Raw genomic sequence first — 21,061 nt, 5'->3', positions numbered from 1 at the left:
TTGCTGGGACCTAAACCTTTCAAAACCGAAAACGAGAGGACACGCGGGACGGAAAAGGCGGAGCACATCTCCGATCCTCTTTGATCTCCCTCTCGCCTCCCTCGCTCGTCCCGGAGGAAGGGCGACACCACGTGTCATGGAAAACGAAAAAAGACTGTCCTTCCTGCGCGACTCTTGCGCGCCTGGAGACACGGGGGAGGCTGTGCACGTGTTGGTACCTCGATGCGCCAGGGGAACCGACGCGACTCGACCGAACTCCTCTCTGTCGCTACACTCGCAAGGCGAGCAGGCTCCACACAGGGACATGTGAAGCATCTCGGCGGTCCACGCCGCCAGACGTTTTTCGTAATCCTTTGGCGTTTTGCGCTCGGTCAACACCACGTCCAAGAGAAAAGTCTGCCTTGTGCAAAAGCCCAGATTTGGGGGGGACGCTGCGAACCGCATATATACGCCCCTCTGGCCGCCGCGGGCCCCCCCCGAAGCGGGCTTTCTAGGCCTAAGTGCGTATGCATATTGACAAAAACTACGGGAACCCTACCCTTTTCACATATATAAGATTCCGAAAACAAGAGCCAATCTCGTTCGTCCATGCAGACTCGCGCAACGGGGTGTCTCGAGTGCACGCACGAAGGAGAAGACTGTTACATTTCCCGGGACCTCTCTTCGTTCTCGGGAAAACTGCCCTCTTCATTTCTAGGCGGGCGCGCTGCACGACGCTTTCGTCCCGAGTCTCTCTCCCCACCGAAACGCACATGCACGGCTTCCGCCTCGGCTCCAGGGGCAAGGGGGGGGGGGGGGGGGGGGGTTGAAACGGGCCATGAAGCAGATGCGTTTTCCGTCGAGCGCGAGACCCCTCCGTCGCGTCGCCTGCCTTCTTTCAGAACGAGGAGAGAATCTTCCCGTCCTTGTTCACCCGCGGGGCTGGCTGGCTCTCCTCCGCTCCGAGGGTCTCGTGGATCTCGTCGTCGTCGATTCCGGCCTTCTGCCAGATTGATGCAATGAGGGCGGCAGTGGGCGAGAGCGACATGTCTCCGTGGAACAGCCCCGCAGTTTTCCCGGCTCCGCCGGGACTGCTGTTGCGCCTTGAATCGAGACTCTTCAGAGTGAAGTGTGTGTCCATTTTGCTCAGTTTATCGTCGTCCTCCTCGTGGTCGAAGCCTCTGCCCAACTCCTCGGCGAAGTCATCCAAGAAAAACCGCGGGTCGGATCCTACGCGGTTCTGAAACGCCGAAGCGATCCACCCAGAGAGCTTCCTAGGAGGCGATTTCGGCTTCAGGCCAAGCTTGGACCCAGATCTGTCGGACCGCAGGAGGCCGGCGTCGTGGGATGCCGAGAGTGCACACACCCCTTCGTGGCCGGAGAAGACCTCGCCCTGTGCGCCTTCGCATCCGTCCCCCGTAGGACGTGGCCTGCCGACACCTGAGACGTCTCCGACCTTGGTCCCGCGCCCCGAAAAGACGCCCAGATCCCCCGCACTCTCAGAGACACCCGCGAAGCCACACTCGGTCGTGGACGCCGCAAAGTCCGAGACCAGCCAGGGAAACGAGCCCGACGAGAAGGTGTTTGCCCCGCCAGTCGTCGTGTGAGCTTGCGAAAGCGCCGCAGCCATCTGCTGTTGAAGCGAAAGGGACGGGAGGTCGCCGTGCGCCTGGAAAGGCAGCGGCGCAGGCGCGCACGACCCCGAGAGCTTCGAGAGGAGCGTGTCCTGCAAAGAGGGGGCGCCCGAGTTGAGAAAGGGAGACGAAGCTACACACCCGTCGCCTCTCCCTGCTTCCCGTTTCTGGAGGTCTTCGCGTCGGATCGCGCCGAGACGCAGGAAATCAGGTCGGAGACTGTCAGTCGCCTCTTTGTCCGCGCCAAGGAACAATCCAGCTGAGGAAAACGACGGAGAGAAACACCCACTCCCTGCAGCCCCCAAACCCTTGCGACCATTCAGGTCTCGGTCTTCGGGGACCTGGTTAAGACTCGAGAACGTTGCCGCCGGAATGCAGGCATGCGGATGCGAAGGTCCTTGAGCAGAAAGTGCCGCAGACGTCCCTGGCTGGCGATTCTGACGAAGTCCGGCCTGCCGGCTCTCCGTCGCGGAAATGAGACGCCGACCCACGCCCAGTGCGGGTTCTTGAGGCCTTCCGGAAAGGACTGTCTGTACTTGTTGGCTCGGGTGGACGACTCCCGTGTCCACGAGAGGCGCGCCGCTTCGGGCCCACACATCCGTGCCCACGTTGGGAAGCAGCTGGGTGTCTCTTTCTAAAGGCGCGTTCGTTTGTCGGGTTTCGCCACTCTCCAGACTCTGAGCGCCATCCTGTCTTTGCACATGCGTCAGACTGGGCCAGCCTGAGCTCGTGCTAGCCTCTTCTGGAGGGGCGACGACCGCGTGAGCGGAGTCCCCTGCAGGTGGAACCGGCCGAGACATGTCTTGTAGGGCGTCAAAAAGGCTGAGGGGATTCCCAGACGCATGTGTTGTCTTCCTGTCCCCCGACCCTACAGCGGCCGTGTGGTCGCTCTTCTTCTCCCCACCTTTGGGTTTGCACGGACCGCTGGCAGCCGGAGCCTTCAGGACGTCGAGCCACGAGCGCGTCGTCGAGACAAGTGGATTCCCTGCAAGTGGCTTTTCTCTTTTTCCGGCGAGGTCGCCCGAGTCAGTCGCAGACGCACTCGCTGCACTTGTTTGGGCATTGTTCACTTGCGCCTTCTCGAGGCCGCCTCCAGGAAACTCCTTAGACGCGAGATGTGTCGCTTGAGTCGAGCCTTCCGGCTTTGCGCCATACCCCGAGTTGCCGCCCTGGCGGTCGGCCAAGGCCGACAGCCTTTCCGCACTCCCGTTTGGGCTGTTTGTGCCTGCCACGCCTTCAACGAACTGGATGACGTACCCCTGACCCGGCAAATAGATGCTGACGAAAGGGATGTGGCACCGCTCCGCGAGAGACTCGGCAGCCTGCACAAAGCGCAGATCTGAAGGCGGCGATGCGGGGGACCCTTGAAAGCCACCTGGAGGCGTCGCGCCCGCAAGGCCTTTCGGCCACGGAAACCCGGACGCACTGGCATTCGCCCCGTCTTGGCGACGCTGAGCCGACGACGCCTGCAACTGCGCCGCGAGCTCCTGGGCAGCGACCGAAGCGACCTTGGCTGCTGAGAACTTCTCCTCACTTCGCGACAGCTGCTCGGCGGCTGCGGAGGCCAGGGCCAGCGCAAAGTCCAAGTCGCTCCTCAACGGCGTGGAATTGTCGGCCACCAGGAACTGCGAAGCACTCGGCGGAGGCGGGCGTCGCGCAGGGTCCGGCGAGGGTGCTCCGGAGCCGTACAGAGTTTGCGGCATGAACGGTGATGGGGCTGCAGCGGGTGGCGGCGGCACAGGAGTAGCAGGCACCCACGGCGCGGCGCCCTGGCCGTTTCCAAAGTAGGTCTGTGACGAGGGAACAAAGCTCCCATTTCCTCCTGACGCGTCACTATTGGACGGTCCGCCGTACGCAAACATCGGCGATGTGAGGTACGTGCCTGGGGGCGACGGGGATCGAACTGGGTTCGTACCCCCATTCGGCCCGGTGTTGCTGTAGAAAAAGGGGACGTACGGCGCCTGACCGGGCACGCCTGGGGGGCATCGATGGACACCGGTGCCAGGAATCTGCAGGCAAAGGGAACGGCGAAGATATGCAAGTTCCGTTGCGTTTGCAAGAAAACTCTCCTGGTTTTTGACCAGTGGAACCGTGTATATTTCCCCACCACCCGTGTTATACAATATGGCTGTCGTGCATGGAGCAGTTCACCTATTTATTCCGCATGGCTACGCAGCACTTCGTCCGGGGAGGGCCCTTCGAATCCTCAACTCGCATGCCAACTGAAAAGTGTCTCATTCAGTCGACTCACCTGTTTGCACCGGTTCTCCCCTTCTTGACTGGCGATACCATTCAAGCTGCGGCTGCAACAGGCAACACAGAAAAGACTGAATGCGTGTAAAAGTAAAGATATCCGCTGTACGTGATGGTGTTCCCAGTCGAGCGCTCCGACTGTCTCAACACCGCAGGGCCGCTGCGTCCAGGTGTTCAGCACTTGCCGGGGCTTACTTAGGTTGCTGGTAGTTGCCGAAGCGGCATGGCGGTGGTACGCCCATGGGAGTGTACTGGCCTTGAGATCCACGACGCTGTGGCTGGTTCGAGTTGCCTCCGTGTGAAGCGAAGAAGCGGTTTGTCAGTTTATCTGAAGAGACAAAGACAAAGCAGGAAACACCGCGCCGTAGGCCGCTGGAAACCGGATGTCCCACACTAGACCACGATTGATCTCTACGTTGCCTCGGTGTTGCAGCGTTGAAAAGGAAACTCAATGACCAAGCAAACCCTAGTGTGCATAAATGCCCCACAAGCTGCGTGCACTTCACTCGTGGATACCCCCTCGAGTCTTACTGGAGTCGTCTCGGCGATCGTCGTTCCGGACCAGCACTGCGCCGCCACCGGAAGGGTTTTGTCCGGCTTTTCTTTCGCGCGTCTGTCGCGGATTTGCGGCTCCCGCGTTTCTCGTCGACGACTCTTCACTCTGTGTGGAGCCATTAGCAGCCGCCGCCGCAGCCGTGTCCATTTCGAGGAGGCGTCTTTGCTGTTGCACAACTTCGGCATCTCCGTGGAGAAATCGGCAACGGCGGCGCGCGCACCGCCCAAAAAGGAAATGTTTGCAGTATGCGCGGTCCCATTTGAGCGCGCCGTCACCGGAACCCTCCGCAGAAGTCGCGTTCTCCGCACTCGCGGATGGCCCTTCAGTGCCGTTAGGCGGACTGACAGTCCCTTCATCACTGACCGCTGCAACAGTAAGCTCTTCGGTGCTCGGCGAAGACGACCGAAATGGAGAAGCGGTTTCACCAGTGAAATCGCCACTCTGTGCTTTGGAGCCAACACCCTTTTCGTTTGTCTTGTCCACTAGAATAGCCCGGTCCATTCGCGTTTTTAGCTCCGCCACGCCATCAGAACACAACGGCGAAACCGTCTTTTTTGCGATTGCATTCTTCGGACTTTGCGCGACGATTTCATTTAGTGAACCTGAACACGGAGTTGAAAACTGGACGTCTGCATCCGGGCCATTCCTCGCGTTCACACACGTCGCGCGGCGATCGTCGGCAGACTGTCCACGCGAGCTGCTGGAGCTCGGCGCGGTACTGCGGCTGTCTCCCAAGGGTTGAACCGAATAGCGATGGAGGGACGGAAAGGATCCCTTCTCGGCCTTTCCTGGGCCGAACCCGTCGCCTGAGATCGATGTTACATCCATGATGAGAGCAAAGGCCCAGCTGAACTGAAAGGCAACAGTGAGACCACGGCAGATGTACCCTCAACGGGAAGAGGAGGCGTAGAAATCAACTTATGTCTCTCCTGGACACTTTGGAAGAAACACGGTAGTCCTCTTGATCATCTCGCACTTCGCCCTCCTCAAAGAGTGATGTTTGTCTTGTCCCACGGAAATCGACTGAACACGTAGCCGTCCATGAAAACACGACAGAGAAAACGTTTCGGAAAAAAAGCGGCAAGAGAGAGGTTCTATCTTTCAGACTCACTCGAAGCCACTCACACTCCGTGTCTGTAGAACTCCGGGACCTCTCGGCGGTAGAAAAGTGTACGGATGGATGATGGACAAGGTGAGAGAGGCTGAAAGGCACGGTAGGTGTCCTGCAACGACTGCGCGAATCCCCTCTCAACAAAGTCTAAAAACCACCGGAAGCAAGAGTCAGGAAAAACAACACGGCGCTCGGACGAGAAAAAACGGAATCGGCTTCACGTCCACGCGGCACATCACCGATCTGTCTTTTCAACAGGCCGGAGTTCCAGTTTCTCAACCCGGACTGCGCGAGACTCGCGAGAGATCCGCGAGAAAACGCGGACTCGACGCACTCAAAGTGCGTGTCTAATTCCAGGGAGTTGGAAACAGAGGCGCAGGGAAGACCGTAGAAAGGTCAAAATCCTCCGATTTCGACGAAACAAAAAAAGGGAACAACCAGAATATATTCAGAGGATTTTCTTGTTGAGATGGCGGCAAATGAATATTTTTCCGAGGAGTGTGCAGTCCTGTACGGGCGGCTCGATATGCGCCTGAGCGGCGAAAGGTACTCTCTATGGATTTCGTTCACACTACGAAGCTCGCCATAGACCGCTTTGATTTTGAGATGACCTTCCTGTCCCCCCTTCGAAAACGGTTACACATTCTGTTAGTTAAACGTGGGGAGGAAGAGGAAAAGTTTGAGTCCACGGAATATGCGCCCAGTAGATTTGAGGAGCTTCTGGCTAGCCACAGACAGGCGACCGCAACGGTGTCTCGAAAGAGCACGGAGGAAAACGAGGCAAAAAGAAAACACCAACAACAGCGCCGAGATCCGAAAGCGTTGATAAGCGTTATATTCAATTTTTGCCGAAAGTCGCTTGAGTTGGTGCGTTCCTTCACGTCACGAGCCACCCGAATTCTTCAAATTTCGCTGTACACGTAAATATAATAGCAAAGACCTGGCCGACTCGGCTTCGCGTGTTTGGCGGTATTTGCTGAGACCGAGATTCTCAAATCTGCTGATTTCTCAACGTAGATTTTCCGCACGGTCAGGTAGTGGAATGCGCAATTTCAGCTGAAAAAGGCGTGCGCCTTCACAGCACAGATGATCGTCAGGCGGTGGCGAATTGTCTTCGCCATCGGAGCGTCCGCCGGCGTGTTACCGCGGAGGTGTTCTTTTCACCAATGCTTCTTTTAGACTTTGTGGGATGTGCGACGAAGACCGGATCTTTTTCCAGGCAGAAAATATTCCGAGCTCTCAGCCGTGACACGATGCGGCTTGACTCAAGAGACTCTCAATCTCACCGGCGTCGGATGGTGGTAGGCGTTTGCCTTCCGATCGGCAGGAAGTAGTACACTCACGGAGGGTAGTTTCCTGTCTTCCGGAGCTTCTTTGTCCCGGTGTTCTACTTGAATCGAAACGTTTCTCATAAACTAAGAGAAAGACTCTGAGGAGTGCACCCAAGAGAAAAGACACACGCAACAAGATTGAAAGTGTTTGTCGCGCGTGCTCGTAGCCCTCATATCCCAGACACGGTAAGCGCTCAGCGAGTCGGGGCAACTTGCTTGGCCGGGCAAAGAGACTTGAGAACCGTACTCATGTGCGAGAGCGCCAGCCAGCCGAAGACGCGGTTTTGACGCCGTCTGGAGCCTCAAAGTCGGAAATGACTCCGAATGGTTTGTCTTCTTTCGGTCCAGAGTAAAAACAAAAGATTTATGTCTCGCGGTTTTCCTCTCGAAAGAAACTAAGCTCAAGCGAGAGAGGACACTTGGCGATACCGCGCAGGGTACTCCCCCCGGTCGACCTCAGTGAACAAGACAGAGTGGCAATTCAACCGCGACGCACGCAGAGGGTCCAGGGCAAACTTGGTGGAATTTTTGCACGGGGAAAAGATGAGCATCCATGCTGATCTTTGGAAGAAAGATGGAATAGAAAGGGCAAAAGCGAGACCAAGACGCACATGGCTTTGAGACGACAGCAACAAACGCCGAAATCTGTCACAGTGGGGGGACTCGTCATGTTGAGGGGCAATGGCAGTTTTTTTCTGTTCTGCGCTCAGTTCCCTTTCTCTTTCTCCAGGTCTTTCGTTCACTGTTTTTTCGTGTCTATTCTCTCTTTTTCTGTCTTCCAGCTCTGCGGCGGTCTCGGGAAATTCCCTCACCTAACAGAAGCTGGAATTCGCGCCACGGGTAACGTCGCGCGGCCGCTTTCCCCCCCGTGCGTCGGCGCTTTGCTGTCGGCACAAGACACGTCGGTTGACTGCGCGACCCTCAAAACCAAAACCAACAGACACCTGTGAAACGTCTATCGTTTTAAGCTTCAACACGAACTTATGGAAGCTCCCGAAGGTTGATAGGATTTATTTCGTTTTTCAATGGGAAGCTGGGCTTTTTTCGCCTCCACTACGAAGTCGAACTACGATAGTGTACATACAGAGGCACACGCCCACAGTCGTACGGGGAGGTTTCTTCCCCAATTTGGAACATGAGTGTTGTTTGCTTTATTTACCTGTTAGTACACTTTGACTTTCGTTGCTATTCTCTAAGACGTCACCGTCGTGGAGCGGACACGAATGTATCTCTCACCCGCCGGTGACGATTCTTTTACGCTGGGATGTGCCCTCGTTGAGGTTTCTGCCTGAGGATCAAGCTTCTTCATTTATCTCTACGCGGGATATGGAAATGTAAGAGTTCAGCAATCGAGTCAGGAAAGGGGGATGTACTCACATGCCGTATATGTGACCCAGGGTGCCCAGCACAGTCTTGAGCACGAGGAGTGGGGACGCCTCCCGTAGGCTACGGATCTTTGGTTCGAATTGAATGCACCGTACTCATAATCCCGTAGACTCACTCTCGTGGTGCATAAGGTGTTTCAAGAACTTTGGCACGTCGTACTGGTACGTCCGTACGTAGCACGCCACGATTATGCTCAGGGTTTTGCAAAAGTACCTCTGCGCACGTGAGTGGGCTGACCTGCTGTTCCCGCTCCGTTCAGGTCCAAATGATCGCGCTCTCTCCTTACATGCATATGTGCATGGATGTTTACTCACTTGTACCTAGATATTCATAGTTGCCGTTCATAACCGCACATTCAGCAGTGTATGAAGAGCGGTAGTGGTAACAGGCATCTGGCGGCGTGGCCAGATGCCCGTTGCAGAACAGCAACCTCCTGGTTCTCGGTGGCAACAGCAGCTCTGTAAGTTGTTTGTTTGTCCCCGAGCTTTCCGCGTTTCCTGCCTGCCATAACCTCCACTTACTTTTGTACAAATGTGTAAGTTTTTTCCTTCAAGGAAGGAAACAGACTAAACATGTCTTCTGTACCAACATGAGCTACACGTGGTATCGTTTTCCACAGCTTTAGCGCTCGGAGCGTCTGTGTTCTCTCCACGCCAACAAAGCACAACACGTGCCTGACGCAGTTTCTTTTGCAGAACAGAGGGAAAACAAAAAGGATCGTGCCAAGAAACAGGTTCGCTTTATTCTCTTCAGTCCTGCGTGTGTTTCCCCGCTGTTCCCTTCCGCCTTTGGCGACTCCTGCATCTGACACACACTAGAGAACAGAGTGCTTTGCGCGCGGGCTCTCCCCTGTAAAGAGACCGCAACCAGCGGGCGCTCTGTTGCCACAAGAAAGGAGAGGAGCTGCCTCTTCACTCTCGCCACAAAAAAAAACAATATTTACCCGTTGGTAGATGCATGTGTTCACGCTAAAACGTGAAGGCGTGTTTCTTTTTTCCGAAACTTTCGGTGTTTTCGTGCATGCATGTGACAGTCTAGTTCGCGTGCAAGGAGGTGTCCCCCATACCGCGAAGCTGGTTTTTGGGCATTTGTACGCTCCTCTTCACCGTGCTCGATAGTCAAGAGTTCTTACCGGTAGTTTTCCTTTTCCGTTTTCCGGTATTTGGGGAACTTGGACTGGGGCTTTTTTACGGGCGTCTTAATTGAGACAGTGCTGTATAGTACGCCTGTGTCGCAACCTCGAGGCTGTCATTCGCTTCTAACTCCATCCTCTGTCTTCTGCTCCCTCTCTTCCTCTTCAGGAATCTCTTGGTTCAGTTTTTTCTTTTCTTTTCTTCATCTTTATCTCGTCTCCGTTCGTACCGTATCGCTTCCTGTTCGCTCTCCTCTTCGCTCCCCAGTGCCGATCCGCCGGCCTGCCGCCGGAAAGAGTCTCGTCAGTTCAGTCCCCTGCCTTGAAAACGAATTGGCTGACTAGCGGAAACGCCGCCTCGGAAACAGGATCTGGCGTGTTACTGCTACTCAGAAGCATCCTGGCCGGTCGAGCCGGAGTGTATAGACAGACAAAACGAGAACACGTGGCACCAACGCCAGCTGCCGAGAACTATGGCGGCTCACATGCCCAACTGGGCAGCCCCGTTGTTCGAGAGAGTCGCCCACGCCCTCAAGCACTATGCTGCTCAGGTTCAAGAAGGCGATCCCATTTACGTAACACTTGCGTAGGTGTCTGCACTGAAATCGGCTGCAGGCAATCCGGCAGCGAACCGCGTTTCCAAGGATACGGGGACGAGCTGCTATTTATCCCCCGTCTTTTCTATGGTTGTGGCAATGTTACGTGTTTTCTAACGGGACGAACTCGACATATAGATATACCTACGTGCGTAGGCATGCACAAGGACACTTTTTTCCTAGACTTCCGCATAGAAGGCACGTGCTACGGATGGTAACCGCCCTTTGTATTGGGCTTGATCAGCAGACTTAGCCATATGTTTGTGCAGGCCTGAATGCGTATGCGTGTGTATATGTGCCTCTGCAAATATGCGTGAATCACCGCGTATACGAAACTCTCGAGGCGTGTATGTACGCTTCTTTTCGAGTCGGCGCGGTGAATTCCGTTAGTCTTCGTCTCAGAAACGCGGATCACCGTTCGATTCTGCGGGGGTGACAGCCAGGATCCGGCGACGTTTGCCCTCGTGTTTTTCTTTCTGTTTTTTCAGCCTCTTTGTCGCCTTCTTCGCAGTGGTCGGAGTCTCGTACCTTCAATATCGCCAACCAACTGCAGCCGTCCACAAGCGCGTAAGACTGTGAAAAAACGGTTCGGAGTTCTTTTTTCGAGTGTCGGTGTTTCTGTCTCCGCTGGATGTTTCGGAGGACATCAACAGAGGACCTCTGGCGCTATTTGTTCTGACCGTGCACCCCCTTTTCGTAGCGTCGTCGCACCACAAAGAAATATACGTGTGTTTGTACATCTACCGTCAGTCGCCTTTTCCAGCGTCTCCCTCCCGCGCCTCCCGGGTTGCTCGTGAGCAACTCTTCTGCTTGCGTTCTTGTCCTTTTGTATGCGCCTCACTTCAGGCAGGGGGGAAGAGCCGCTCTCGCAAGAAGAAGCCGGCGTCGGGGTCAGATGGCGTGCTCTCTGCCTCGGGTGAAGACGCGGACGCTCGAGGCGAGGGCGCTTCGCTGACGCCGGACGGCAAGCTGAAGCGCCGAACAAACCAAGGGATGGCAGAAGGAGAGACTTCTCGAGGCGATGGCGAAGAACGTGGAACGGGCTCGCGCGCGGCGAATGAGCCGGTGGACTCGCGAGACGGAGAGGGTGCCGGCGAAGGCGAGTGGCAAGTCGTCACCAACAAGAGAAAGAAGAAGCAAAAGTGAACGAGGGAGAGCGTGGAAACTCAAGCAGATGGACAGTGGACGCAAAGGCGTGAGGGCGAAACAAAGAATTTCGTGGCGAGCGGTCGAAAACGAGGAATGAAAGGCGAAGTGTTGCTGTTTCTTCTGCGGAGCGCGTCCTCCGGTACTGACGAATTCACGAAAGGAGGGAGCCACAGAGCAGCTGCGCCCCGTTGCGAGATACAGTGCAAGCGTGCACATGTACGCTGAATGTAGGTGGCTGCGTATATACCGTTGTCGTGAAAGAGTGTCTTGTGGATAGGGCGAGAGGCACGGCGGCGAGGGCGAGAAAGACAAGTGTTCGAGGACCTTTTTCTCCTGGTTTGGCGAGAGAGTCGTTTCTGGCTTCAGCGAGAGTGGTTTTTTTTAAGCTGCGTTTCCGCCTTAAGAACTCTCGAAAACTCGAAACCAATGGGTCTCAAAAACACCGGAGTGGAGAGACGGGCCCCATTCCGAGGCATCATCGATTCGCAAAAAAAGTTCAAAAGGAGCAAAGCGAGAAGGAAGCAAGAGGGGGTGAAAACGGGAGAGAAGAGACATCCGTCCCTCATGGCATTCGTGGTCCGTTCACTTGAGTGGGGAAAAGACACAAGCTTCGGTGGGGGCCGTGGGGCACGAAGAGGAAAGACCGGGCAAGGTCTCGAGATACAGCAGCCAGGATTTAGTTGTTTACCCCCGACCTTGTGTCAAACGGGAGCCTTTCTGCGGCCGTGACGCCTTTCCCATTTCAACATGCAGACTCTTTGGCACACGGTCTGTGTCGATGGAAGTCTATCTCTATGTGCGAGTATAGTCCCGATGCGTAGAGTTGTGCAAACGTGTACATTCCTAAATGCGTGTATGCGTCTTTGTAAGCATGTACGGGGGCCAATACAAATACACAGATGTGCATGCATATATTCATTTTTTTATTGTGGATGCGTTTTCGACGGGGTTGCATGTGGCCGGTGCTGCGTTGAGTCTGAATTAGAGAGTCAGCCGTTCCTGCTGCCTCCTCTCCGCATGTGTGTGTGTGTCGACGAGTCGAGAACCTCTACGGCGCAGGAGTGCCTGACCCAATGCTGTGTCGTGCATAATTCTGTGTACATTGATTTTGGATATGTATATACACATACCGGTAAACCAGTTTGGAGTTGTCGGGTCTCACTTTTCACGCAGGTTCGGGCCTGCTGTTTGAGCGGCATGCAGGAATTTGAAGCAGGCGAGGGGAAAAGGGCCAGAGAGATTTACCTCTCTGGTGCAAACTTCTTCTGTACCTCTCAGGTTCCGGTCAGCTGTATGGACGCCATTTGCATCGTATGGACCGGCTTTTAATACACACTCACATGCATTTTTGTATATATATGCATGGGCGTGCATATGTCTCTGTCCAGTCGGTTTGAGCGGAGGAGAGCAAGTCCGTTTTTTCCCGATTCTGTTTCTACGTGGAATCTCTCGGCGAGTTGCTTTCCTTATGGCGCCCATCGGCCGCTTTGGTTGTTCTGGCCCCTTCGCTGTTGAATGACAGAAACAAAGGTCATTGAACACAAACTGCTCCTTTGCTCCGTCGTCTCCCCCGCAAGACACACTCGCTCCTGTTTACACAACCACACAAGCACTACATATGTTTGCAGAGAGAGATACGTATGTATCTGTGTATGCATGCATACTGGAATGGGCACATATTCCTATGGAGCACATGTGTGTATATACAGATATGAAGTGTATTGGTAAATCTTGGTTGCGGCGTATATTTATACTGTGTACCTAGGTTGCTGTGCTTTTCGGAGCTTCCATAAATCTCACTTCGCTTTTACATACTTTTCGTGGTTGGCACCGGTGCATGCCGACAGAGGCTACTGGCAACGCCGCTGAAGTCACGTTTTTCCTCCCCGTTTGTCCTCGAACTTTGTCTTGGTGCAGTCGGCGTCTGCCGCCAAACGCAGTTTTTTTTTAGGAAAACGCATTTCCTGAGACGAATTGGTGTGCCATCCGCGGCTCTATCGTGAAGACCAAATATCCTATGAAGAAAGCATGTTCCGCTCTGTTGTCTGTCCTGCGCTCTCGCATGCCTTTCCGCTTTTCAGCAGCCTTTTCTCCTCGCGCCATAGACACAAGGCGCTAGAGCCTGTCGAGGCGCAGGAGCGTGCCACAGAGGCGTTCAGTGGGGAGGCTCCACAGAGATGCAATCTTCGTGTTTTGATACCCAGTAGAGTTCCTATGGTGCTGAAGGCAGTTACCCGCGAGCTGCAAGGCATCGTCGTCATATTCGGATGCGTGAGTGCGGTGCGCGCGTATTTAACGAAGATGTGGGAGAAAAAAAGCAGGTAAATGTCACTTTCTGTCGTGAAAATCGGGACCGCTGAACTACGGTAAGGCAGCCGCCGACTTGTCCCGGAACGAGATTCAGAGCTCCTGTATGTTCATCGATGCATTCCCTAGTCGTTTTCATTTTTGTTCCTGCGAGGTATACAAACATGCTGTTGTAGAGAGCATAAAGAAACATCGTTGACGCTTAACACGAACCCACGATGGGGAACACACAATGCGTCTCTCTGCGATTAGGGAGGGAGAACGCGGATATTTCACGGGCCGCGCGCACACACCTTCGTTACGTAGACAGCTACCTGTTACAGAGAACGGGAGGAATCAGAACGTGAAAAGGAAAAAGGTAAGGGACGACGAGCATGTATCTGCAGCTGGGATAAACCCTCGTATTTACAAGCATGAAGACGTTGCCATGGCTCATGGTAATACATATGCAAAGAGACCATCATATCTGCAAGAGAGCACGTGTCGTTTCAAAATCTGTGGTGTATATCACGTCTAGGTTGCGATAGAAAACAAACTGGGAGTCATCTAATTGGGGTTTTAACGCACACTGAGCGTTTTACACGGTCCTGAAAGATTCGCCAACACGTGTGCACATTGACTCCACGATGGAGTTTAAAGATACCAAGCATCACATAAATCGACTCGCCGGTATCCCGCGTTGCCGGCCAAGAGATGTATGCGTTCAGCATGGTTGGTAGAGATGTGAGTATTACGGGATTGAATGGTTTCACTCAGAATGCGTCTCCTGTACGACTCGCCCCACCTCACCATCTGTGTCTGCTGAGCTTAAAATCTGGGTATCTGTCTATATAGAGAGTGAGAGACAAGCGCAAACTAGAAACTGTCGCTGACACACTCCGCTACATAAAATGTGCGTACATACTTTCGGCATGCGGTCGCAAAACCTTCCGTTGGCTGCATCCCCCCTAGCCGATGCGCACTACAAGAGGCTGTGTGCAAGGCTTGCGTTGTTTTCCTCCGAACGCTCCAACCTTCTCGGTTACCACACTCGGCATTTCTTCTCTGGATTCATCACGCTTCCCACTGGGCACTGTTCTTGCTCAGCAAAGAGGTGGAAATTGGCTAGAGGGCCCTGAATGCGGAATCGCGCGGGACAGTGCGGGTCAGTTTCAACCTGCCGGCGAATGAAGCTGTCCAGAGCGATCTCACACCAGAAATGTCCCCAGGAAAAAGTGAAGAGTTGCGCGGTTGTGAGTGGGATCCCGTAGTTCTCCAGGGGTCGCGACGCAAGTTGCTCAGGCGACAATTCGAGTTTCAAAGCTGCCCAGGCCAGCTGAATCCCGCCATTGTCTGCGATATTCTCCCCTAGAGTCAAGTCGCCTCTCACTCGAACTGTTTTCTGTCTGGTGTTTGTATCTGTGTTCACCTCTTTCACTTCCCGGCTCGCGTGTCTGCTCTCTGCCTCTGCAACATCATCTACCTCTGCGATAACGACGCTGTACCCGCTGTACTGGTCTTTCATGCACGTGGCTTCTGCTTTGAAGGCTGCCTCACTCTCCGGCGTCCACCAATTCCGCAGGCGTCCGTTGACGTCGTATTCTTTCCCTACGTCGTCGAAGCCGTGAGTGATTTCGTGCGCAATCACCCCGGCGATCGCGCCGTAGCTCAGCGCCTTCACGACGGTCTCCTCGCCCAGGCTTGCCCCGGGGCTGGCCACAAAGAGCGACGGCTCCTGGAGGACCGCCGCCATGAAGGCAATCTCGTTTTGCGAGGGCGAGAAATACGCGTTTACACTGTGCGGCTTCATCGCCCACTCGTTGCGATCAACAGGTTCTCCGAATTCTGCGAGCTGGGACCGAATCGCCTCGAGACCGAGGCGCCACTGGATCTCGAAGTGGGTGTCTGCGAGTTTCAGTGCGGCGGACTTGTCCCCGTAGTATCGCGTGAAGTACGTTTCGTAGTCGTCTAGAAGCCAGTCAGGAAAGCCGATTTTCTCCTTCATCCCTGCGAGCTTTTCAAGCGCCTCATCACGCGTCGACTGGTCCATCCACGCGTACTCTTCCAGTAAGCTCTTGAATGCCGTGCGGATGGTTGAGACCATCTGCTGGACTGATTTCTTCTTCTCTCTGTCGAACCGCCCGAGCACGTAACTCCGCGACAAAATCCACTGCGGCACAGACGAAACGCACGTGCGCCAGCGGGGAAGTGGCTCGGCCTTCGTGACCCGCTTCGAGTAGCGTTTAATCTCGTCGCGAAAATCCCTAGACAACAGACTCGCGTCGCTTCTGACAACTTTGTACAGCAGGTAGTCGTGTAAGACCGCCCAGTCGACAGAGCGCAGCGTCGTCTCGAGTTTGGCAAAGTAGTCTTTTTCGTGGATTAGGAGCACAAGGCTGTCGTCTACAACGACGCCTGAAGACGTGAAGGCGATCTTCCCGTCCAAACAGGGGGACAAAGCCTGCTCTCCTTTCTGAGGCAGCATGTCGAAATACAGATGGAGCAGCGCCTCGACATCCAAGGCCCCAGTGGAAGCCTTCAGCTCGCCAAATGTAATTTCGTGTGTGTACTGTGTCACTTTCCGTGTTTCTTCGGGAGAGAGGACCAGAGGGCGAAGGTCGTTTTTTTCAAAGTCAAAGATCCTCTGCGCTCGCTCGGAGTAGCTGCGTCTCAGATTCGGGTTTCGCAGTTGAGCTCCCTGAATCAACTCGGGGTGCGTCTTCAGCAAGTGTGCCTCGAATATCTGGAGAATGTTGGCGATGTGTTCTTTGTAGTACATCTGATAGTCCACGTGACCCTCTTCGTAGAAGTGGTACGACAAGCCGAGTTTGAGACTCCCCAGATTCAAAGTTTGTCCTTGGTCGGGGTGTAGCTCATTTGGGCCCACATACGCCGACCAGAACAACACGTCTTTCAGACGGTGGAATATCGCTTGTAATCGCTGCACAAGCACTGTTTCGCGCGACTCAGAAAACATCCAAGGCGACGCATCTGGGTGCGCCGTTCCGCGTGCGAGTTCTCGTGCTTCGGCTTCGAAGTCCGTATCGAGCAAGAAGTCCAGAGACACATAACCTGCCTCGGATCCACCAAACATGCGATCTGTAAGGGGCGTTGCCCCGCGAGCGTCGATCGCCTCCTCATCCATGCAGGCTTCGTACATGCATGCAGCGAGCACGTCCCACTCATCTACCCGGTCCCTTGTTTCTCCGGACACAGTAGACGGGGAGCTGTGGCTGGAGGAAAGCGACACTTTCGGATCGCGTTCGCTATGGAGAGCGTTCGTTTTCACTATCCTGTCGCCCCCCCTCTGGCTTCTCGACCGGAGCTCGGCCCGCATATCCGCGCAGCTTCTTGCCTCTAGCGTTGTTTTCAAGTACTCTCTTGTGTCGCGTGCTAAAGTGTCAAACGACAGAGTCCACGAGCTCTCGTCTGCTGGGAGAGAAGTTCGGGCTTTCCACCCGCCACAAAAGTACTCCTCTACCTCGTAGCAAGGATCGGCTCGTGGGTTCATATCGCGTTTTATCATTTCTGCAATCTTCGCACACTGAGCACTGTCTGCACACGAAAGATTCGAAGATAGTGGAGAAGACCTCGGAGCTTCCAGATGCGGAAGGGAATCCCTCAAAGTTCCGCTCTCACCGCCCTGCTGCTCGCTTGTCTGTTTCAGTTCAAGAGGAGACTGTCCGCCCCCTCTAGAGAGGATTTCTTCCCGCCGAGTGGCGGAAAACAGAGTCGGAGACGAGGAAGGACGCGAGAGAGGGAACGCTGACGACGATGAAGACGCATCAACAAGGGTCGGCTCGTCGGCGTTGACTGCGCCAGTGTGTCGCTCTCCCTCACGACTTTTTGCATCAGCAGCAAGGAAGAAGAGTTCAAGGTTGCCAATTCCTTCGTCCTTCTTGCTCTGTCTGTCCTGTCTCTCCCCTGAAACGCTGCGAGAATGAATCGAGTTTTCAGCCACGGCATTCTGCGCAAGACCGGGCGCCTTCGGTGGTGCGAACGCTTCGTTTTCCGTCGGCCAAGAGACGGGTTCCAGCCGTCGCCGTTCGAGGCTTTTTGTGGGCTCAAAATTATCTGGTTGGTACTGAGGTGCACTGCATGCATCTGTGGTCTTCAGAAGCGATGCAAGAAACGAGCAACTCCAGAGACAGAGAAGCAATTTAGGCATGAACCGTGGCGGTTCCCGAAGCAACCCCATCTTCTCCACTCGGCGGGAAAAGACGAGTCTAGAAGAAATTCAACAGGAAAGGCAGCACTAACCGGCGTTCCCAGACGCACGCAACTATGCAAAACGAATGCAAGTATCGTGGACACACATAGAAAGCTGACGCGATAGAAGAGAAATGGACAATCTCGACGGCGACTTATACATATATACATGCACTTATTGACGGTACTGATCTATGGACCGAGGAGCTGTTCGGCAACGTTTCGCCATTCCTGAGAAAAAAGGGGATTCCAAGAGTCAAAAAATCAATGAGTAGTTGTTGGGTTCTCAAACAAGGTGGCCTTCTATACGGGTGCCCTACTGGGATATCAGGACCGGGGAGATTTTGCGTATCTTTGCGTGTCGCCAAAATCTCATCTTCTTACGGAACTCACATGTCCCCCAAGAACGATACAGAAGGTCTACGAGACAAAAGCACGCATTCTTATTTAATAGGACATCTGCTGCGTTCGAGAAAGACTCAAGCAATGGAGGGACGACGTCGACGGATCTGTACAAGACAAGCATGAATGCAAATTGGGCTGTCTCTCTCCGCATCTGGAAATGTGAGCAAAGCTGATGTGTGTAGGTATGTGTGAGCGAGGCCACAACAACAGATAGCGATTCGCCACAGATTTCAACCCACGTCAAGCCTGAGGAGTCACAGCACCGTCAAACTTGGGTATAAACAAGTTTCGAGTGCCCAGATAAGTAGCATAAATAGCCGGCGAAGACTTCTACTTCGAAAAACCAGAGGAAAGGGCAAACGCGAAAAGAGGCAGAGAATAGGCAAACGGGTTCTACACTCACATGAAACAGAAAAGACTTAGACACCCATGCAGATACCTATTAACGACCTTAGTCTCCCGTGAACCACTGAGGCCGTCCTGTTTCACATCCTCAAAAAACACTGCAGAGGAACTGTGCGAGTCGTTCCCAAACGAACGGTTTTGGCCGGTCCTGACAAACGTACTTTCCCAGGCATCTTTCGGGTCTTCTCTGCGATGCTACGGACCGTTTTTTGCCGCTTTTGTTGATTTCTACTTTGCGCTATGGGCGACTCAGACAAGCGAGTGAGACAGAGACGCAGAGAGGAGAGCAAGAAGAGGCAACTTGATGGAGAAAGCCTGAAACGAAGGAAAACCGTAAAAAAGTCACTGTCACTAAGAGGAGGCTTGCACGGCCTCCAAAAACGCCGCTGAGAGCGCATGCCTTCTTCGTGCCCTCGGTAGTTTTGCTCCGCCTCCAGTGTTCTGCTTGAGCGTGATTTGAGCGTTTATTGCGTGGTGTTGTGAATTAAAATACACAAGAATACGAAAGAGGCAGTTGTAGCATGCAACATCCTAAATTCCCATCCTGCTGCTACTTCTCTAACTAGATGTTGAACGCGGCTTTGTTCGGAGGATATGGTAACTTCTTTGTAGCAATCTATATTGGGGGTTCGGAAGTCGTTTCCCAAGAACTAAAGCGATGTGTTCAGGGAATAGGGCCCGTCATTGTTGGCGATTCGCGGTAGAAATGGGGCAGTTTCACCGGGGAAACCGCCGCTGCAGGAGAGAGCGGTGCGTGTCTGCGTATGCGAGCTGTTCAAGGGGCGTGAGGAGCAATCGAGACAGGATACTGCAGCCATCAGCCGAAAAAAAGGAATAGAACAGTGTTCGAGAGCACGGATTTTTTGCAAGTTTGATAACGGAGCGCTCGATTGCTTTCGTGCAGCGATTCCGTAACCCCCGTTTGGGCCCTCCACCTAAAGAAACCTGATGCGGTTCCCTTTTCCAGAGACCCGCGCCTGTGAAAAAACGTTTCCACGGATGCAGCGAGCAGTCTCCAAGCGCATGCCTTAAACCCCATGTCGCGCCCGTGGTTCAGAAGGTGCGCACCTTCGGAGAGAACCTGTCAAGAAACGCGTATTACCTTCGCAACCAACGTGTCTAAAGGAGCGAGATGTGTGCACATTTGCGTGTATCTTGTGTCGGCATGAGCAGAATCCAAGCAGGGGCTTCAGCGAGGGCGGCGAATCTTCTGGGTTTTTGTGTCTGCTCTTTCCTCGCGTTTTCCCACCTCGATAGAGGCGGTCCTAGAATCATCTAAAAGCCTGATTTCGAGCAAAACTCTCCGCCGTCTCCCCTCGCTCTTGCCTGTCTCAAAGCGCATCGTCCGTCTCCGGCGCGCGCCCTACAGACTTGTGCAGAACTGCGTGAAACAGCGCGACTCTGCGCTGCAGTCCGGCGTGCGGCGAGCGGTCGCCCAGCCGAGTGCCCCTCCCGCTGAGCGTGGCCTTGTGCTCAGTCCCTCCTCTCTCTCTCTCTCCTCTCTCTCTCTCTCCTCTCTCTCTCTCCGTTTCTGTTTTTGGGCTTACACCGCACATGCTTGGATCTGTGTGTTTTGGAAGTATGTCTCGCAGTCTCCTTGGAAAAAACCCTTTCCGAGGGGGGGAAACGTCCTGCACACTTTGCGTGTCTCGCGTACACGGCAAATTCGGGATTCTCCACATTCAAAAGGGGACGACCCGAGTTTTGGAGAACCCGTTCTATCCACTGTCTTCCCACCACTCACTGATCACTTCTTTGTTCTTCTTCTCTCTGCTTTTCCTGTCCTTTCGCCTTTTTGGTCTCTTTTCTTGTCTGGAGACCCGACGCGCCCCCTGTCTCTCTTGCCCCTCACAGAGCGCGAGCGTCCCAGCCCGTCTTCTCACCAAAAAGCGTGAACCGCTCGCTGGCGAGAGGTGCGCCTCTATTCGTCCGCCGGGGTTTCAGACGCCGAGGAGAAAGAAAGACGGAGTCTCCTGGGGAAAACTTGTGTTTCTCGACGCAAACAGAGTCCCTTTTTGAGTCAAGCGAACGTGTCTTGCGGAACCGAAACAGAAACAGCAGTCGGCGGTGGCAGGCAAAAAGCTGTGTCGGCAGAGATGCAGTGGAAAACCGTTTCCAACTGCCTCCAAATTGAACCGAGGAAACGATCTGCACATTTTCGGGGTCAGATGTCGAGGAAAGCGGAGGGGAAAATCAAAGAGAACGCAGGGCGAGCTCCTCGCTCGATGTGAAAGGAGTGCGCCCCCAGGGTATTTGCCTGTCGTCCGTCTCACTCCTCTCCCTTGATTCTCCCTCACCTGGCTGTCCCGGGCCTCGTGCTTTGTCTGTGCCTCCTTCGTGCTCGCGTTCCGCTCTTCTTGCTGTCGTGCTCCCCCGCAGCCCTCGTGCGCCCGGTTTTTGCGGGAGCCGATCTCGAGCCATTTCGAGGCCGACGAGAAGACGGCCCGCGCGTCGACACCTCGGCGAAAAGCGCGCGTCTTCGCCTCTCTCCGTCCTAGAAAAATAAGCCGAAAAAGCGACTTCTCACGGAAAGCAACAGAAAGGCGCACTCCCTGGCGCGAAAGTCGAACAGCCAGCCAACATGGAAGCCATCGCTTCGGGTGTACATACACCCCACTTGGGGGCAGAA

General features: G+C 54.4%; 3 protein-coding genes across 3 annotated transcripts; 1 reads left to right on the top strand and 2 right to left on the bottom strand.

Annotated features, from left to right (window-relative positions):
- Positions 1-877: 877 nt before the first annotated feature.
- Positions 878-5,250, bottom strand: NCLIV_002200 (putative zinc finger (CCCH type) protein; the record flags this gene model as incomplete). Its single annotated transcript, XM_003879719.1, has 4 exons — positions 878-3,622; positions 3,865-3,916; positions 4,062-4,194; positions 4,398-5,250. The coding sequence occupies 4 exons, from the start codon at positions 5,248-5,250 to the stop codon at positions 878-880; spliced, it is 3,783 nt and encodes a 1,260-aa protein (XP_003879768.1).
- Positions 5,251-9,867: 4,617 nt separating this feature from the next.
- On the top strand, positions 9,868-11,124 carry NCLIV_002190 (conserved hypothetical protein; the record flags this gene model as incomplete). Its single annotated transcript, XM_003879718.1, has 3 exons — positions 9,868-9,968; positions 10,467-10,545; positions 10,825-11,124. 3 exons carry the CDS (start codon positions 9,868-9,870, stop codon positions 11,122-11,124), a joined length of 480 nt encoding a protein of 159 aa, XP_003879767.1.
- Positions 11,125-14,455: 3,331 nt separating this feature from the next.
- NCLIV_002180 (hypothetical protein) lies at positions 14,456-16,939 on the bottom strand (the record flags this gene model as incomplete). Its single annotated transcript, XM_003879717.1, has 1 exon — positions 14,456-16,939. One exon carries the CDS (start codon positions 16,937-16,939, stop codon positions 14,456-14,458), a length of 2,484 nt encoding a protein of 827 aa, XP_003879766.1.
- Positions 16,940-21,061: the final 4,122 nt, after the last annotated feature.

Source organism: Neospora caninum, chromosome Ia, assembly GCF_000208865.1.
Source record: "Neospora caninum Liverpool complete genome, chromosome Ia".
In the NCBI taxonomy this organism is placed as follows: domain Eukaryota; phylum Apicomplexa; class Conoidasida; order Eucoccidiorida; family Sarcocystidae; genus Neospora; species Neospora caninum.
The sequence above is the reverse complement of the archived record's forward strand: the minus strand, read 5'-3'. Positions and strand labels throughout refer to the sequence as shown.